General features: G+C 41.9%; 1 protein-coding gene across 3 annotated transcripts in view; it reads left to right on the top strand.

Moving 5' to 3' along the window:
- Positions 1–20,803, top strand: part of SRGAP1 (SLIT-ROBO Rho GTPase activating protein 1) — a 110,975-nt gene that overhangs the window by 42,704 nt on the left and 47,468 nt on the right. For all 3 annotated transcript variants that reach the window (XM_083699053.1, XM_083699055.1, XM_083699054.1), the window contains 2 exons: positions 15,100–15,295; positions 17,250–17,412. In XM_083699053.1, the coding sequence (XP_083555179.1) occupies positions 15,100–15,295; positions 17,250–17,412 (359 nt within the window). The remainder of the gene's footprint in view (positions 1–15,099; positions 15,296–17,249; positions 17,413–20,803) is intronic.

Below are 20,803 nucleotides of genomic sequence, written 5' to 3'. Positions count from 1 at the left end.
GGCAAGGCATTATTATGGTCCCATGACACGAGGCTGCTGCTAAGCTCTGCTGAATATGGACTAGATCAGGACAGTATTCAAAGCAGTACCCTCCATACATTGTGGACTACAATTCCCTTTGACCTTGGCCAGCATGGACACTGGGCACGAAAGCTGTAGTTTTTAACAACTGGCACATCCGGCATGTTTCTCATTGGCTACATCCTGCATACTCCCAGCCACAAAGTAGGTGGCAAAATGAAACCTTTTTAAAGAAGAAATGACATATTAACACAGACACTGACAAATGCTCAATTACAATGTTGTTCATGGAGAAACTTAATGAAAAACAAAACACAGCCCCGTGATGTGATCCAACGCCGTACGCAAACAAAACACAACTTAGTAGGCACAAAGGTACCACAAGTACATATGACAATGGCAGAGTCCGCAGGAGCCCACAGCTGACAACGCCCAGTCCCTAACAGACAAGAGTTTAATTTTCTGGGGAGCATAACCAGAAGAAAGCATATGACTGGCAAACACAAAGGGTAGGAAGAGCAGTTGTTCCTGTAGCCCTACACTATCGAGAGACAGGCTGCATGGAGAACTTACGAGAGTTCAAGTTTGGCTAGGGAAACAAATACTGTTGCATGGATATTAAAAGATACAGCGTTTTTATGAGAGGTTTTTTGGTGTGTGTTTTAGGAAGGAGGAAGCCTAGCTGCATAAGCTATCCAGTTCCACGAGGGCTTAAGGCTTCGTGTCCAGTGAAGCCAGGGCAGGTCACAGTCAGAGGGCAGACAAGAGCAGAACCTTGGACAGTTCCAAGGGTTCTCTGCTGGCTGAAACGTTCTCTTTCTAAGACAGCTGCATGAAGATGTTGTCTCTGCAGAGAGTTATGGAAGTTGCCAAGGAGTGTGGTAGGATCTGCCTCTCAGGGAAATCTGGTCGGGTGGTTAAAGGGATCCCAGAAACATGCAGGAAAATCATATTAGGAGGCATCTGGTAGTTCATAGGAACATAGGAAGCTGCCTTGTGCTGAGTCAGACCATTGGTCCATCTATCTTAATATTGTCCATGCTGACTGGCACCAGCTCTCCAGGGTTTCGGCAAGGGGACATTCCCAGTCCAACTTGCAGATTAAACATGGGACCTTCATCATACCAAGCAGATGCTCTACCACTGAACTATGGAGCCCTGTTGAAAGTTTGGTAGGAAAGAGAACTGGAAGGGGAAACGGGAAGATTGTTCAAGTGAAGAAACACTGAGATCAGCAGCAATTCGGGCGACCTCTGTGGCTTGATTTTTCTGTTCACCTAGTGACCAAGCCCCAGCCATCTTCAAATGTCACATGTATAATGCAGCAAGCTTGTTTACAATGCTCTAGAGCAGTTATTTTCAACCAGTGTGCTGTGGCACCCTGCAGTGTCTTGAATGATAGTCAAGGGTGCCACGGGCAATACTGGCAGCTGTCCTTCCCTTCCCTCCCTACTGTTTTGCGGGGGCGGGGGATATGTCCCAGTTTATTTTGATTATACACCAAGTAACCAATTACAGTCATACCTCGGGTTGAATGCGCTTCGGGTTGAGCGCATTCAAGTTGCGCTCTGCGGCAACCCAGAAGTAACAGAGCGCGTTACTTCTGGGTTTCGCCGCTTGCACATGTGCAGATGCTCAAAATTACGTCATACACAGAAGTGGTGAAAAGCAGCGTGTGTGTGCAGACGTGCCATCACTAGTTACGTTTGCTTCTAGATACGAACGGGGCTCCGGAACGGATCCCGTTCATATCCAGAGGTACCACTGTACATATTTTCTGATTGGATAGGAAAGATGATTTTGAGAAGCAGAAACACACATCTTTATACATAATATTAATTGAAATGACAAAGTTAAATTCGAATATTACAAATTCCCACTGCAGGCCTCTCTGGTACATTTCTGTGACAGAAAAATAAATAAAAGCAAACTGGAATTGTCATATAACTGTTGCATACAAGTAAAGTATTGTATATGATTGTTTTAAAAAGCTTTCTGGGTTTTGTGGCCCCCCCCCAAGAATCTTTGGGCCCTCATGCACTGCAGGCCTTGGCTTTCAGCCTGAATAATGTAATACATGCCCCTTATCGCTTTGTGGCATTTTAAATAAGTACATTACCTAAGCAAATGGCTCTTACGGTAATCCAGATGAAACGTGACCGTGGGTGAATTACAACCAGCAAGTGAACAGAAATTTGGCATTCTAACTAAGCAGCTGCCAAGCTGTGTTCTCTCTCACACACTTAAAAGGAAGAACAAGTGCAAATACTCAGGCTTTAGTGCCTGAGATATGGCAGAGCACTTTGGAATGATTAAACACAGGGTGAATGACAGTTCGAAAAACAAGGGGGTGGTTTCCTTCGTTCTGTGAAACAAATCATTCGACTTAAAAAAAATGCAGATGGAAAAGATCAAGAAATGGCTAGGAGCAGTGACAGGTTTATAAGCACTCTCTGCACCGAGCACTAAAATGACTGCCTCTTTAAGGAGGTCTCCTCACTCGGCTTAATAGTTACATGTCTTGGCTTGCTGTTTGTAGCATTGAATTTTAGATAATGAAAATTCAACGAGGTCTATATTGGGCAATCAGCCAGTCTAAGTGCTTTTCTAAGTAATTGCTGATTATTTTAGTCTGTTAAAATTAAAGTATTTCAAAATGGGTGATATTGTGAGGATATTTTATGAGGGTACTGGTCGCCCCCCGCCCATGGCAGCTAGGTAGTAAAGACTGTTAGTGGTTTGGGAAATTGCTTGCAACAGATTCAATAAAATCCATGGTTTTAAAAATGTGTAAAATCATGATTTTTCATTGATGAACCAATCACACTGGTTAATGTGGGTTTTTTATCCCAGAAATGATTCCATGTGTTTTTTGGAACATGATGCTGAAGATGTCTAAATGGTGACTGCATGAGGGTAAAGACATGGCAATAAGCAAACTGATTCACAACCTCCCACTTTTAATTGTACTCTGAAACCTGCTGCTTGCAGTGGGCAACCTCCCCTTCCTCATATACAAGGGTAAACTTTAGAACTGCGTACACATTTCCGAACCCCTACATGCTCACTGAATGTATGGAGGGGGAAGTGGGCCACACATATTACATCTCCACATTTTAGTGTCCATGTAAAAGGGACTGTGGCATTTGCCTCCTAGGTGGGTCATAAGGAAAGGGTTAAAATGAGTGTGATGTGATTGGCCAGTGGAAACTGATAGGAGGAGTTAGGGTTAGAGTGGGTGTTGTGTGAAAGTCAGTTGAGAGTTGGGAGTTGGAGAAGGAAGAGGGAGGAATAGTCTGTGGGTTGGTCGAGTTGTGTTGTGAGAGAGTGAGAGGAATTGTTAGGTGGAGTCAGATAGTTAGTTGGGATAATCAGTTTGAAGTTGTTAGGAACATTGGGTCAGTAAAGGAACTAAGATTAAGAAACTGACAAGATAAATTTACTGATACCATAAGCTTGTCCATGCCTATAAAAAGAAACTTGATTATTTGTTAATGTTAGCAACTGTCTAGACTCTGTGTGTACCCGTGAGAAACGGGTTGGTGGCAGTAAAGAAAGCAATTACAGTGGTGTCATAGGTCAATAGACTGTCAAACATCTGGGGACCCTGTGTGAACGCCACAGGGACCTACTACATACATGCATACATGTGCAATTGGAGGAGCCCAACACACAACTACTTGTGTAGGACCTTTTCAATCTAATGCTAAATGCATAGGCGTTGGAGATGGGGTCATATGGCTTCTTGCTGTTTCCACACACATTTTTCTTTTTTATTTGTGTGTGTGTGTGTGTGTGTGTGTGCGCGCGCGCACACACACACACACACACACACAAACACACTTAGCCCTCCTTTGAACCTTTGATGCTTTCTCTCTTGTCAGTGGAGAAGCTGACAGATATTAGCAGGACAGAAATATATTCTTCTTTTCTCATCTCATTGTCCATCTCCTATCCCTGGCTTAAAGAAAGGTGTATGCAGTCAATGTTCATTGCATTTTACGCTTGGATAATCTAAATCCCCTTCAAAGGCACGTTTTATTTTTAACATTCAGTAGAAGAATTTTAGCTGTGCAGGTTTCCAATAATTTATGAGGATATGAGTTGCACGTAACCTGAAACAGAGTCTGCATCACAAAATATGTCTGTGTGCTATGCAAGGTTGGAAATGACAGGGAGCAGAACGATCCTTCTGGCTAGGCGATCTCTCCGGGAGTAGTCAGAATACCAAGGACACCTTCAATAAAGATGCCTGTTTCAGCTCATACATGCTCATAGGCGCACTTTAATTATAAATGCAGGGTGCCTGCAAATCAGAATTCACATCGATTGCATCAGTCTTGAGGAAGGTGACTTGGAAATTTAACAGTCATTTAATAAAGAATAAAGAGCGCATGGTGTGGCTAAGGGCCCATTCACACAAGCACCTGAGGTGATACAATTTTATGATAAACTTGCCTTTGATTAAGGAGTATTGCATATGACAAGTCTTGCTTTCATTCAGCACCTGACAGACAGGGAAATATGTTGTCCTTTATCAATCTGGCTTCTAATGCAGGGTGAGAGTGTGTTAACCTTTCTCATGTCCAATTCTTTGTCGAATATAATGTCTCTTGCTTGAATAATCCAGTTGTTGCATATGTGGGAGGAATGGCACTCCAACCAGCTGCACATGCAAATAAAACCAAGCGTGCTACTGCTTTTCTATTCATTTCTGCATTGTTTTATTGTTCCTTAGGTTGCGAATGGTGACTTTTGTATCTCTCTCTAGGTATAAAATAAATTTTAAATGTTTTAATAAAGCAAAACGAAGAGTGTCACTATGTAGCACCTTACGTTTAAAAAAAATCCACCACAGTGTCATATGTTAACAGGGACAGGAGTGATTTATATTGTTCCAACTTGGACTCGGTGCTTTCATATATTCTGTGCTGTGTCCTTTCGTATGGAGGCTGAACAGGGCTGCCATTTCAAGAAAAGAATTCAGGTTGGCAATTACCTACCTAGTAAAGAAAGTTGGACGGTTAGTGCAGTATGCCTCTTTGAAGAAAAAGATGTGATGTGTGTGAGATGATTGAGGTTCAGTTTACTCCTCTTAATATCCCATTAGTTTTGCATTGACGTTTAACATCTTTTAGTTGATTCTTTAAAAAAATATTCTTGCAAACTACACATGAACAATACCTTATTTAGGTCACTGGTATGAGAGAAGAAGGGGGCAGCCTGTTGACCTCTACTTCGGGCACCCAGTGTCATAAAAACTTAAGCTCTGGATACAAAATCTTTCTTTTCCTGTGTATCCCATTAACTCCAGCACCCAAGGGGGACATCCTCTCCTTCCTTTATAACAATGAAAGCTACATTTAATTAAATAGGCTCCTCAATCCAATTTAAGCTCCCTAGCAGTGGGAAGCTGGAATTAAGCACCTTCCCAACAATAATCAAAAGTGTTTCATCCTCTCACCAGCTCCTTTATCCTCTCAGCAGCCATTTTTGGACTGTCCAAACCTACCCTTCATGTTTCATTTTAGACTCTAAATGAGTTCAGAACCTGACTTTCTGACTCAGAAACCACTCAAGTCTTGCAACATCTTTATTAAGTTAATAAAAGTACAGTATTTTATAATTCTGAAAGCATGGCAGATTTGTCAGCCCTAAATATTTAAAATAATTAGAGAAGGGCATGGTTTTATGCTGATTTCTTCCTAAGCAAATCTCACTACAGTTACTGGGATTTCTGAGGAAGGGATTTGTGAGGAAGTTTAAAATAAAATACGTCTCAATTGCAGTTAGGTTTGTTATTGCCTTCTAAATGTGTGCTGCAGTTCAGTTGTGCTTTCAAACATATTACAGGGGTTTTTTTATTTTTTAAAAACAACACTACAGTTCTCATAAACAGCAATGAGCATCTAGAAGCCACTAGTTTCTGTTGTAACGTGGCTCCTATACTTGTACTGTATTATCCAAATTGTCTACAGCTTTCTGCTTTGTTGGGGCAGAACTTATTATTAGTTTCCTAGGAAGCAGTTACATTGTGGTTTTTTGTTTTATTTTAACTTGGTTACATATCTCCAGTCCCCAAAACATTTCTAAAAGATTCTGATTTCTTCCATGAGGTGAACTTAATTGTTCTCCTGCCCAGGGGTAGAGGAAGTGGGGGCGGGTCTCCCCGGGTGTCACCACTGAGGGGGGTGACAAAATGGCCACAGTGTGCCTGAGCCATGCGTCTCTCCTGGGAGTGATGCGGTGGCTTGGGCGCCCGCAGGCTTCACACTGCCCCAAACAGTCTGCCTGCCACCTCTCCCTCAGCTTTAGGGTGGCTGAGTAGGAGGAGGCAGGCAGACTCCTTGGAGGCCCCACGGAGCGTTCTGCCCCAGCTGGCCCCGCCCCATTGGCGGCTGGCCCCACCCCATGTCACAGGGCACGCACACTGCCCCAGGTGCCCGATCGGCTTGCTCCGCCACTGCTCCTGCCGCAGGCTTTTAAAATGCAAACCTGGTGGTATGCACAACTATAATGAGGTCAGCTCAATGATTGAGTCCCCCAGTTCTCGTGTGTTTGAAAACAACAAGAGACTTTTGTGGCACATCGAAGACCCAACAAATTTCTTGGGGCACAAATGTTTATGGGCTGAAGTCCACTTCATCAGATGCGTGGAGTGCTACCCTAAGTGGCAGGTATGTTTGCGCATGGGTGGGCATGTGGGGGAACTGTAAGCAGTAGAGTCAGTGAAAAAAGTACAGAGACAATTACATTAGAGCTTGACAGTGACCATTCACAGACATTGGTAAACTAATTATCACATGTAGCGAGTAAACCTGTTCTCCTGATTCAAACCACAGTCAGTAGAATTAAACTTCGTGATAAATTGTAAATCAGCAGTTTCACAATGCAGTCTCCCTTTGAAGTTCTTTTGTTCTGGGATGTCCATCTTACGGTCACTAGCAGAGCATCCTGGGTGGTTGAAATGCTGCCCTACTAGTTTTTGAATATTGCTGCTTCTGATGTTGGATTTGTGTCTGTAAGATAATCATAGGGGGAAGTCTGTAACAGTGTGTCTGGCGGAGCCATTTGCAAGTGCTTTAGGCTAGGAGATAGTCATCCCATGATAAAAGAAACCTTTAATCCAACATACCCATCCATGTGTGCATGGAGTTCAGTATGCATTTCTGCATATTTGAAAGTTTAGTCCAAGTCCCATGTCCTGGGAAAAACATAATTTGAACAAGAAGGAATTGGGGAGGTAGATAAGATGCACAAGTCCAACCCAATACAAAAGCTATACTTTTGGATTAATGAGATAGAGATGGTGCATTAAATTGTTTTGTTTTATTTATCTTAATGCTGTGTTTTAATGCTGCATCCCACGCTGGGACCTTAGGCTGTAGCAACAGAAACAAACCAATTAATACAATCTTTCCCCTATGAAACATCAGATGTCTGCCTTCATCACTGTCCCAGATCCTGGCAATGAAGCAATCCTGCATCATGTTCAAGAGCTATCTTGCTTCTTTCATATCAAAGGATTCATGAAACCTCAAAAATACCTATGACTGTTGATGGATCCTCATTCTTCTGCGCCTTAGATATTGTTTCTTGCCAGAGAAGGCTTTTCCCTCAAGGGAGAATGTCCCTCTGTATCTTGTGGCTTTTCAAGAAATACTCCTCTTTGACGCACTTCCCCTCAAACCAGCTTCCATCTGATTTGAAAATGGAAGCCGTGATTCTGTTGTGATGTGAACAGCGCTTGTGCAGATGAAAGCTTTACTCAGAAGAAATCACTGGGTGAAGGCATCTCTGCTCCCGTTATGATGTGGCAGGAGAAAAAGCAACTTGGAAACTCACCACCTTGCAGAGTTTCAAGCTACTAGTGTGAACAAAACCCGATACATTATTCTGCCTTATGGTCCACAAAGAGTAGCTTTTCTAGCAAATAGGTTGACATTCCATGCTGAACTTAAAGAAATCTGATGATAACAGCACCATGTTTCAGATACCAGTTAGGCTGGCCTTATAGCTCATGTCTAACACTGGCCCTATACCCCCTCCAAAGCCACTCTTGGAGATTCTCTAGAATATTATGGGATGTGGTGGAGGCACTGCAGGTAGGGGGAGGCAATTGAAACTGCCCCCCCCCCCATATTGTAAAGCCTCAGAGCAGCTCGCTCATAGAATTGATTGGCATTCATCCCAGGTAAGCATGCTTAGTATTGCTGCCTTAGGCTCCTGATTAAAAAAAAGATCATGACCCTAAACACATTTTACTTGGAAGCTGGTCCCACAGGTTGTGGTTAAAGGTTGCAGTCTGATAATCCAACACGAGGTGCAAGTCCCACTGTGTTTAATTGGGCTTTAAGGCTGCATAGGCTTGCCACCTCAAGCACTGATTAAAACAACCCTGACTGAAGTGCTTAGGGAAGTTTTGCAAATTTGGTCTCACTGGTGCTTTATAGTGACTTTAATAATTTCTTAGCTTCCCTGATAATTTATTTTATACCTAGTGTCATTGCTCTGTCATTAAGACTGCTTTATGCAGTATGGTTTGTCTCGTCTCTTTGCCATTATTTACCCTTTTTATTTTAATTGTCTTTGGCAGTGTGCCTCAAATGCAGAGGATTTAGTATCTATCCCTTGGAGAGAATAGAACCAGCAGCAAAATATGTTAAATATTTTAATAAATGTAAATCAATCTTACGGCACACCACTGCAGAGGAGTGGAAGATTGTCCTCCAAAATGCTCTTGTCAAAAGATTTCCAAGTGCTTGGTATTTTTAACAGTGCTACAAAAAAAGGAGGGGGGGCGAAGAGTCATTTGAAGGAGAGTTATTGAAGTAATTTTCTCTCCTGCTTTTAGAACTCTCAGAGCATAAGGGGGGTGATAGATAGATAGATATTAATTCTAAAGCACCTCACAACTGAAAGCAGATTGTCAAGTACATTTTGACTGCTCTCCTGTGTTTGCTAGGCATCTATTGCAATTCAGCCAAGTTAGCTGTAGGCAGAGGTTTCTACAGGAATTTGATTATAATACTGTAGTAGCTCTGCTTTTTCAGCTTTCCTTCCAACAGTTGTCAAGAGTTCTGATAGTTCTGACCTTGACGGGAGCCTAAGATATCTCCGGAGGATTGTGCTCTTATGTGTTCGTCATATCCAAAAGTATATCTTCACTAGACAAAACAGGAGGGTACATTCTAGTCCACTACGTCTCTGAACATTGCTGATAGTGCACTATATCGTACCTACCTGAGTGCATTGAAGCCATTGTGAGATTAAGGAGGGAACAGAGTTTGTTAACTGGCATGGAAGCAGTGACTATGAAAGGGTCTCTCCATGCAGCATTATTCCATCTCACCTACTCCAGTTTCATTTCCAGTGTGAATGCAAGAGAGCAAAAACGTTGCTCTTTATTGATACCCAAGCTCTTACCTCAAGCTGAAAATTTGAAGATAAATATGAAAGGATATTAGAATGCATCTCTGCTTTGTTTGGGCAGTGACACTTTGAAATCAAGACAGTGCAAGAGAAGACTGTTCCTTCCCTTGATTTGACCTCAAGTTCCCAGACCCCACCAGCCAGAGAGCAGAAAACAGACTTTTCTGTGTGATCAACATGAAGGACAGATGTAATGCCAGCACTTAATTGCTGGCACAGATGGCCAGTTTCTGCAGGGGTGGTGGTTCCCAAATTGTAACTCAGCATAGCTGCTGTGATGTTTCAGGCCTACCAACTTGTGGGCAGGCAGCGTGCCATCAATTCAGATGCCTCTGGGTGTCGGCAGCCAAATGACTATCAGCTGTAATTATGAATAGCCAAGAACAACAACAATAAAAAACCCCCAAAGGTTCCTGCAGCTACATGGAGCATTTTGGCACTCCTAATATACCTTAGTGAGTAGCATCTAAATATAGTCTAGGCAACCATTTTGGATTTTGTGTGCCAGGATCCAGTTGGTTTTGTGGGATACAAGATCCATATTTAATTCAGAAGAGTAGCTGCATTTGTCTGCAGCAACAAAAATGAAAGTAGACATCCAGCGACTGACTGATTTACTTGGGCAAGTCCTTTCATAGGCCATGGCCGACTCTACATAATAGATGCATGAAATGGGTTGAGAAGATAAGTATGTGTATGGTGGTACAGTATATATAACTCAACCTCATATTTCAGCACACACCTGGTAGCCCAAGGCGACAAGAAACTGCATGCAGGTGAGTGAGTGAGCTGGCAGAGAAGGGATGGGTCACTGTGTTCGCCTCTGGGCACAGCATAGAAACCAAGTGGGCTACCAGAGGAGGGAAGCCCTCCCCATGCCCAGAATAGAAATGCAAGGAGCTGCTGCATTGAGCAATGAAGTTGTCCATTCCTTCTTTTGCAGCCTCCAGCAGGACAATACTTCCTCCTCCTTCTCTGCCTTCTTTTCTTTTTTGCAGGCTAGTAACTTTTGTGGCCTTATTAGGCCAATGTAAATATGGGTTGAAAACCAAGTTATCAAAATTAGAAAGAAAGATAATGTAGCAGTCTGTTTCAGGAGTACTAAGCACAGTAGCTGTACCACATTCAGCTAAGAAACTTTTTGAAGCGAGAAAGCCACCAATAATCCTTATACAGCCCCTCAGAAATGGTGTCTGACTTGTTAGTGCTTACAGGCCCTGAAGTTTCCTGGGCCATTTATTATAAAGGCAAGTTTGATGGTTGCTGGATCCAAACCCAGGACAAGAATTTGAATCTTTGCCACAAGGTGAAGTTGGTTAATACAACTACTAGCTGCGGCCTGAAGATGTAGGCCACAACAGTCCTAGAGACAAAGTAGGTCTTCAAACAACCAAGACCAGCAGGAAAGTGGTTCAGCCTTCCCGAAACTGGTGTCTTCTAGATGTTTAGGAGCTAGCAATCTGGTGCTATAACATCTGGAGGGCACCAGGTTGGGAAACTCCATGCCTAGAATACTCCATGCTTAGTTTGTGTGCTGACTGCTTTCAGACCATCGAACATGATAACCATCTTTGCCTCAGAATTATCAAGTCTGATTGACTTCCAGCAGTCCCTATTCCATATGTGTAATTCATTGCAGGACTGAAGCCACTTGTATTTAAATAGATGTGTAAGCTAATATTATGCTAATAAGTTTTAGTTTTTGCCACCACATGAGACAATCTGGCAAATGAATGTAACAGAATTTAATCAACACACACACACACACACACACACACACACACACACACACTAACCATGCATTTCTGTTCATGTTTACTCAGGGGTGATGCCCATTGTGTTCAGTGTCACTCCCAGATTAAGTGTCTATAAGTGTGTATAGGGTTGCAGCATAAATATTAAGGTCCTAGAGGCAGAATGTGTGCCAGGCTAGACTGGACTGAGCTTGTATGTACGATGAATGAGCAAGCACACTTTACTGCTGCTTACCAGATGCCAAATGACTCTGCTATTACAAAATCTTTTGACAGATCCATTGGGGTAGCACAATAAAAGGAGATTCAGGTGCATCACACAGCTCTTGGAGAGCACCTAGTCATAGATGATAATTACTATGTAAACAACCACTCACAGCAAGCTTCTGTTGCTTTCAGGCTCTTAGAGGGTAGGAATACTCATAGGATTTTGTTTTGCTGGTAAGTGGAATGGTTGATGGGAATACAGTCGTCTTGGTGGAGTTAAACATAATTCTGGGTCCATAAAATCCCCATAGTAATTAGCAGTAATTTGGTGTTTACCGTTAGTAATGACAGGGCTCTCTAGTTTGCTTTTTGTTGTGTCAGCATTTAAAGAAAAACAGGTGGTCAGACCCCACCCCACCCCAAAAAAAGTCACGTTATTTCAGCTGGTATATGTTTTTGTAAGCTAGTTTAACATTCTGCAACCATTTCTTTTTATTTTTATTTCATTACATTTATACTCCATCTTCCCTGCAAGGACCTGAAGGTGGCATGCAGTACATGGTTATTTCCTTCCTCATTTTATCCTCACAACAACCCTGTGAGGTAGGTTAGGCGGAGAGACAATGAGTGGTCTCCAACTAATTTTACTCAAGTACAACCCTTGAAATTAATGTGCATGGTTAAGTTAGCTCTGTTAAATTCAGTAGGTCTAAGTAAAACTTAGTTGACTGCCACCCGGTGAACTTCATGGCAGAATGGGGATTTTTGGACACTGGTCTCCCAGTTCCTAGTGCAATAGGGAATATAAGAGAAGAGAAACCAAGGGAATGCTGTAATACTCCCATAGGAATGTCTTTCTCCAGGTGCACTGCAGGTTATAAACAATGCTTTCAGCACCTGCTGAGCAACCAGTCTGCTCAAATAACCTAAAACGAGAGTGCTGAAGGAGCTGCCTGAGCGAAATTCTGACTTAAGATTCAGAAAGCCAAAGATAAATCAGAACAATAAGGATACACGGGAGACACGCAAGACAGGCATGCAGTGTTGAAAGCTGAGAGTAGGCAGAAGTATCAAGGGCAGGTGCCAAGCTAGGGATAAGCAGGGGAGGAGCTGGATCTGTTTCTGCGCACGCTGTTGATTAATACATTAATGAGTGTTACTCCATGTTTCATCACTAAGTGACTTACAGCTGAATTGTGTCAGCTGCCTCCACAGAGAAATATTGTGCTTCAGGTGATGGCAGGTGATATGGGAAAGCTCTCTAGACTTTGGAACTACAAGCTGCTTTGCTCCTGGAAGTGTGACTGCTTGGTGTTTCAGTCATTGCAATATGCACATCTCAATTCACTCTAATCCCAGTTCACTCAATTCACTGAGGGCCTTCTGGTGGTTCCCTCACTGTGAGAAGTGAGATTACAGGGAACCAGGCAGAGGGCCTTCTTGGTAGTGGTGCCCACCCTATGGAACACCCTCCCTTCAGATGTCAAGGAAATAAAACAACTATCTGACTTTTAGAAGACATCTGAAGCCAGTCCTGTTTAGGGAAGTTTTTAACGTTCGATGTTTTATCGTGTTTTTAATATTCTGTTGGGAGCCGCCCAGAGTGGCTGGGGAAACCCAGCCAGATGGGTTGGCTATGTATTTGTGTGTGTGTGTGTGTGTGTGTGTGTGTGTATATATATATAAACGTCGCCTAGACACCCCAACTTTTACACGGGAAGACACCCGAGGACACCAAAACCTGCATATATATATATATATATATATATATATATATATGCAGGTTTTGGTGTCCTCGGGTGTCTTCCCGTGTAAAAGTTGGGGTGTCTAGGCGACGTTTCGACGAGGTCTCACTCGTCATCTTCAGTGAGACCTCGTCGAAACGTCGCCTAGACACCCCAACTTTTACACGGGAAGACACCCGAGGACACCAAAACCTGCATTCCTGTACCCGTGAAAATCTACGAAAGCAAATATATATATATATATATATATATATAAATTATACACATATAATTAAGTTTGGACCAATGAGGCCAGTATCCACAGAGCTTGACAGCAGTAGAGGGGGGGGAGATGGAGGGAAATGATTTGAGTCTTTAGTTTTATAATTTCTCCTCTACCCTGTTGGGTGTTTCAATTGTGTTTGAAAAGAAATGAAAAATAAAATATGTTTTATGGCAACAGCATTCCTAATGGTTTAATTTTAGGTGGTCTCGGGTAATCAAAGACATACTTAGCACTCGGTTGCTACAGAAATATGAGTGCTAAATAAAGGATCCCAGATGCTAATGTGTGTTTGTGTGCCAGATTGCAGGATGAAACTGTAGTGGGAAATGCAAAGCACGTGTTTGTTTTTCCCCCTTTCCAGTCTGCATAAAGGGGATAAATCCATCACTGTATATGTATTTCATGCACTTCCAGGCCAAACTAGATTGGGGCTGCCACCCGCTTTGTGTCTTGTTTCTCTTACTTCCTTGTACGTACAGTGGTACCTCGGTTTAAGTACTTCATTCGTTCCGGAGGTCTGTTCTTAACCTGAAACTGTTCTTAACCTGAAGCACCACTTTAGCTAATGGGGCCTCCTGCTGCCACCGCGCCTCTGGAGCACAATTTTTGTTCTCATCATGAAGCAAAGTTCTTAACCCGAGGTACTATTTCTGGGTTAGCGGAGTCTGTAACCTGAAGCGTATGTAACCTGAAGCCTGAGGTACCACTGTAATTACAAACAGCATGTGACATTCATTGCACTATGCATTCCTCTGCCCTCCTCTGCAAATGATATGAGGAAAGGAACCATGCAGTGCAATGGCATGTCACATGTTGTTTGTGTTAGATGCTATAAAGAAGTGAGGAAAAAGAGATGTGGAGCTCTGTGTCTTTCAAAACATCTAGTTGGCACTTGTTTGCACTTCTTCAGTGCCAACCCATTTTTCTTAAGACCATAAGCCACTCACCGTTTGTTTATTTTCATTTTAACCTGGTTTTTTTCCATGATAGGACTCAAAAGGTGTAACTCAAACGCACTAAAAACTACATAAAAACAGAATTTTAAATTTCCTTTGAAAGCTGACAAAGAAAAAATAATAACAACCATAATCCCCCCATCAAAAGTAAGAGATTTCCACACCTATTAAAACATGAATAAAGCTTGAGAACTGAACTCACTTGAAACCATTCTAGAATGAAACCAGTCCTGTCTCCTGTGGGATAAAAATAAGAGTAAGCTCAACAAAATCCTCTGGAAGGGCTCTCCACAAATTGGGAGAACAAATTCTACTCCTAGCCACCAAACAAACTTCATTGGATCTGGTACTCAAAACAGGACTTTTGGGGATGACCAGAACACACAAGGGAATTTATGTTCATTTAAAAGATGTTCCTTAAAGTTTAAAACCAGCACTTTTAATCATGCCTGGGAACTAACTGGGAACCAGTGATGTCTTTCTAACACAAATGCAACATGTTTCCTATGACCAGCCCCAGTTAACTTCTTGGGGGGGGGGGGCATATTCTGGACAGGCTGAGTGTGCTAGCATATTGTAATGTGATTCTTGCTCAATGGTGTAATGTACAGTGTGGTAAAAGTATAATGCAGTGCCTTCATGATTTTATAAAATATTATTTGCAGGGAGGGTTGTTGCGTTAATACTTAATTTGTCACCTTCTGTGTGTTTCTTTCCAGAGATTCGAGCTCAGCTAATAGAGCAACAGAAATGTCTGGAGCAGCAGACGGAGATGAGGGTGCAACTTCTTCAAGACCTGCAAGATTTCTTTCGCAAAAAAGCGGAAATAGAGACTGAATATTCTCGCAATTTAGAAAAATTAGCAGAAAGGTTCATGGCGAAAACAAGAAGTACTAAGGACCATCAACAATACAAGTGAGCCAAGAAACCTTATACACTCAGTAGTCTAGTTCAGCTATTGTAATCTTAGTCTGATAAGCCATGGTTCATTGGAGTAGGAACAAGCTATGTGCCTGCCCACCTGGCTTTGGCAAATATATCCTGGTTTCCTTAAAAAAAAAGTCAGTTTCTTATGATGTCATAGAATTGTAGAGTTGGAAAGGACCCAGAGGATCCTCTAGTCCAGCCCCTTGCAATACAGGAATCATAACTAAATACAGTGGTGCCCCGCAAGACGAATGCCTCGCAAGACGAAAAACCCGCTAGACGAAAGGGTTTTCCGTTTTTCGAGGCGCTTCACAAGACGAATTTCTCTATGGGCTTGCTTCACAAGACGAAAACGTCTCGCGAGTCTTGCGATTTTTTTCGCTTTCCCCCCTTTTTTCTAAGCCGCTAATAGCCGCTAAGCCGCTAATAGCGCTAAGCCGCTAATAGGGTTGCTTCGCAAGACGAAAAAACCGCAAGACGAAGAGACTCGCAGAACGGATTCTTTTCGTCTTGCGAGGCACCACTGTAATCTCCGACCATCTGACCAAATAATCTCTGGTGGCCATCTAACCTCTGTTTAAAAACCTTAAGTGAAGGAGAGGACACCACTATGTGAGGTAGTTGTTTGTTCTATTACCAAACAGCTCTTGCTGTCAAAAAGTTCTTCCTAATGTTTAGTTGGAATCTCCAAATGAGGAAACTGTTTTAAGGGCTCCTTTCAATGTGAAACAAAGACTGTATTCTGGTTACATGTCCTAGCTTGGAGGGATACTTTAAACCAAGAACTATTGGGTAAAACCAGGCAGGCAAGGAGGAAGTGTGCAGGCATGTGACTTATTCCTAGTCCAATTGGATCAAGACCATGATATTTCAATGTACAGATAGGTAGCCGTGTTGGTCTGCCATAGTCAAAACAAACAAAAAAATCCTTCCAGTAGCACCTTAAAGACCAACTAAGTCAGTTCTTGGTATGAGCTTTCGTATCTGAAGAAGTGTGCATGCACACGAAAGCTCATACCAAGAACTGACTTAGTTGGTCTTTAAGGTGCTACTGGAAGGAATTTTTTTTTTTATTTCAATGTAGTTTAAGTGCTTTTTTCTTAAAATGAAATTACTTGGGGATCAGTTGTTGTTTTTTGCTGGGGGGAGGAATCAGTTTTATATAGTATTAAAAACAGCAGTGTGCATTTATTTGTATTCTAATTTTTAACGTGAGTGATTACCACAGAATTTGTTGGTCCTCCTGATAACTCTGGGAGGTATCTGTGATTGTCATTTGAGAGAAGGAGATATGAGGTAGAAAGATAGTGACTGATGCCGTTCTGTGTGAGCCAGAGCAGCACACGGAAATGCCGTTTACCTTCCCACTAGTAAGCAGTCTCTATTTATCTACTTGCACCCGGGGGTGCTTTCGAACTGCTAGGTTGGCAGGCGCTGGGACCGAGCAACGGGAGCGCACCCCGCCGCGGGGATTCGAACCGCCGACCATGCGATCGGCAAGTCCTAGGCGCTGAGGTTTTACCCACAGCGCCACCCGCGTCCCTAACGGGTGGCAAATAGAGTGTCATTTAAATGGTTATATCTTTAAAAATGCATACTTTTGTTTTATTACTAATGTAATAGACAACCCCTATCAAGTAAATCTGAGATTCTTAACATATCCTGGTTGAGGATAACCATGAAAGATTAAAATCTCCATCACCCTTAAATATGCATTGTAATAATCCCTTTTGCAATCCTGCAGTTGCCCTGATGTTCACTGTCAGTGGTTGCTTAAAGAGTGTTAAGAAATTATTACTGCATATAGTAATACAATTCTGGATATGTTTCCTTAAGTTTCTTAATGTACTTAATGTACTTATACAGATAAAGTGTTGTGGTCATGTTCTTATTGATACTGGTAGCAAATACAAATGATGTAAATATCTGCTGTACTCAACAGGAAAGACCAGAATCTGCTGTCTCCAGTAAATTGCTGGTATTTGCTCCTCAACCAAGTGAGACGGGAAAGCAAAGATCATGCAACCTTGAGTGATATCTACCTGAACAACGTCATCATGCGATTTATGCAGATAAGTGAAGATTCCACAAGGATGTTCAAGAAGGTATTGTATTTTGATCGTTCGGGTTTTATCTTGAAATCATAGAAGTGTAAAGTTGGAAGGGAACCCGAGGATCATCCAGTCCAACCCCCTACAATGCAGGAATATGCAGCTGTCCCTTCGAATCTGTAACCTTGGTGTTGTCAGCAGCACGCTGTAACCAACTGAGCTATCCAGGTAGTTTATGAGAGCAATCCTGGCCCCTAGATCCCAGCTGGAGGGAATCAGCATGGGGTGGAGCCTGTGAGTAGCTGGGTGTTTCTATTCTAGAGGCCACATTTACACCCATTGAAAGAAAGCTCCACAGGCACAGATCAATAATAATAATAATATTTTATTAATACTTCGCCCTCCCAAGCCAAGACCAGGCTCAGGGCGGCTAACACCAGGTAAAACCAATTGATTAAAATACAACTTAAAAACAAGATTAAGTACAACATTAAAATGCAGCCTCATTTCAGTAGAAACTCAAATCAAAAACTATTTGGGGATGGAAACGTCAAATCTTCACCAAGGCCCACTATCCAGACTGGTCCTATGTGGGCCAGAAAAAAGCCAGGGAAGTCTGCTATTAGTTTATCCAAACCTCCTTCTCTCCCTGCAAAGCCCAACTTGAATCTACCATAATTTTTTAAAAACCCACTGCAAAAAGATAGGCAAAACTGACTGTCTAAAAAAGAAATGTGTGGCTGGTGTTAGCTGACAGGGCTTAGGAAACCATCTACTACTTCACTCTCCCCCCAATTTAAGAGTGCTGTGCCCTAAAGCAATTCTATAGATGTTTCCTCAAAAGTAAGCCCTTGTGAGTTGAGTGAGACTTAATCCTAGGTACACGTGTGTGGGATTGCAGCCTAAAATAAATAATTTTTCAATGAATACTCTGCAGGAGGATGTAATATCCTCCATTAGGGTATTACTGTCTCACTGACAGCATTTCTTACTGTAAATGTAGACCATAAAGTGCTTTTCGTGATGAAGGTTTTTCTTAAATACAGGAAGGGTTAAAAATAAGCCCTACACTTTGTTATTAAGAGACGTATTTGTCGTCTTCACAATAGGGAGGGAAGTTCATAGATTCAACCTACCAAAGTAGAATAATACTCTATTCTTCTTAAACTACTTGAAAGAGATTCCATTTGTAGAGAATTGAGAAAAAACTAGTTGAAGCAAGAAACCTCCATGCTGTGCTATAAGCTTACTGCCTGAGGCAACCCAGTCAGATGGGCGGGTGCAAATTATTACTACTACTACTACTACTACTACTACTACTACTACTACTAATACAAACTTCAGCTGCTCTTTATTGTCCAGATGACAATATATTAAACTATTATGGGTTTTCTACAGTCTGTATATGTTGTCCTCAGGGCCAGACCACATGTGCTTATAGTTGGTATTTACACATTTTCTGATCTGATTATAAAATGGGTTGAGGGTGTGTGTGTCCATTTTTCACTAAATGGACCATGTGGTGGATGGGTGTGAACTCTCTCTTATGTCAACATAATCCTGCTGCTTGAAGAATGTACCCCCTCCCTCATTGCCGAGAGCCACTTTGGGAGACAATACTAGTCTGAAAAGAGGGATAAAAATATAATAAAATTATGTGGCAGAGTGAAATGCCTGAGGCAAAGAGAATGAATTGCTCTAAAATGGGGATCTTCAGTTCTGTGCTCCATTGCAGCTACACAACATAGTGAAGTACAACACTCTTCTTTGTATTCCAAAGAAAGAAGAAGAAGAAACATATGTGCCCAGCCTCTCTGAATTGGGGCATTTTATTTTATTTTATTTCTGTGTTATAATTAGGAGATACGGTAGTTAGCTATTAATTGTGTTTATTGCAAAACTTGCAGCAAGGTCAGAGAAACCTCTGTTCACCATATCACAAGCTTAGATGCCTTCCAGCATGTTGCCTTTTATATTATTCTGTTTTCTCTGCAAACTAAAGAAGTATTTTTAGATGATGGCATGTCCATCAGCCATATAACTATAGCCTAGTTTTTGAAGATATTTTTGGCTTTCCATTTTTATACAGAAGAGATGGCAGAGCAAGCACTGATTGGGCATTTCCAGTGGGCTTTCCAGCTGTCAGAAGATCAGCCTTTTAAAAATCCACCCTGCTTCTCCCTTCAGCTACATGTAAATTACTCCATAGCTGAAAGTCAGACTTACATTGCATGCGCCATCTGTCTGTACTCCACGTTTCTTGCCTTCCTGATTACGGTTTCCTAACAGCATTTGGAATATGTAATCCAATGCAAAATAATATTTACATGTCAAGGGCTGCAGTACTAGGCATTATACATCAGGGCACTCAGTGGGATTTACTTCTGAGTAAGCATGCATAGGATTGTGGTATAAATCAGACAAAAAGTTGCATTGCAGAATAGCTTTTAGTTCACACTTAATGCTGCTTATTTGCCTGTTAAGGCATCTAATGTTGTTCCTTGGCATGGAAGATAAAACAGCTATATAATCACTTCACATTTAATTTAATTAGAATAAGCTCTCCTTTCAATTAAGATGTTTACCACAGTTGCACTATTAATTCTATGTCAGTGATAAACATTTCTCTCTCTTTTTTTTAAAGGATTAATTAGATTAAATCTGTCTCTACTCTCTGATTAGGATCAGGGGGAAGAGACGTTCGTTCCATTTGCTGTCTTGCCAGGAATGCTGTGAGGTGTACAGTGGCTATTGGATCCAGTTAGCTGGAAACACTGGCCTTTGTTTTTCATCATGAATGCCAAGTAGGTATTTGTGAAAGCTTTTTAGGCCATCTAAAAGTCAATAAAACTTTTTTTTTTAAACTCAATTTCTCCTTCAGCTTTTAGGTCATGGACAAGCTCAAGGAGATCTTAACTCAAAGGCAGTGTTACAGTACAATGCATGTGATCTTTTGAATCTATGCTGTGGGTAGTGTTTAAGATGACTGGGCCCAGGAACTTGCTTTCATTGGTTAGAATTGAAATACACCTGCAAAAAGAAAAGCAGAGAAGGAAAAGGGTAGATGATGCTCAGAGTTAAAACTGTCTTGTCAGCAGGGCACAGGATCAGTGGTGCATTTTCTGATATGCCAGACTTAAAGATAGGTGCTGTTCAGAGTCGTATTCAGAGAACTTGTATCTGTATTGAAGATGCTGTAAAAAAACACCCAAGAATAGCTTTTACTGTTTAGGTCAGGCATAGGCAAACTCGGCCCTCCAGATGTTTTGGGACTACAACTCCCATCATCCCTAGCTAACAGGACCAGTTTCTCAGCCTCACTCACCTCACAGAGTGTTTGTTGTGGGGGAGGAAGGTAAAGGAAAATGTTAGCTGCTTTGAGACTCCTTAGGGTAGTGATAAAGCGGGATATCAAATTCAAACTCTTCTAGTCTCAAAACATCTG

The sequence above is a fragment of the Podarcis gaigeae genome, assembly GCF_964106915.1.
Source record: "Podarcis gaigeae genome assembly, chromosome: 10".
Classification (NCBI taxonomy): Eukaryota; Metazoa; Chordata; class Lepidosauria; order Squamata; family Lacertidae; genus Podarcis; species Podarcis gaigeae.
The sequence above is the reverse complement of the archived record's forward strand: the minus strand, read 5'-3'. Positions and strand labels throughout refer to the sequence as shown.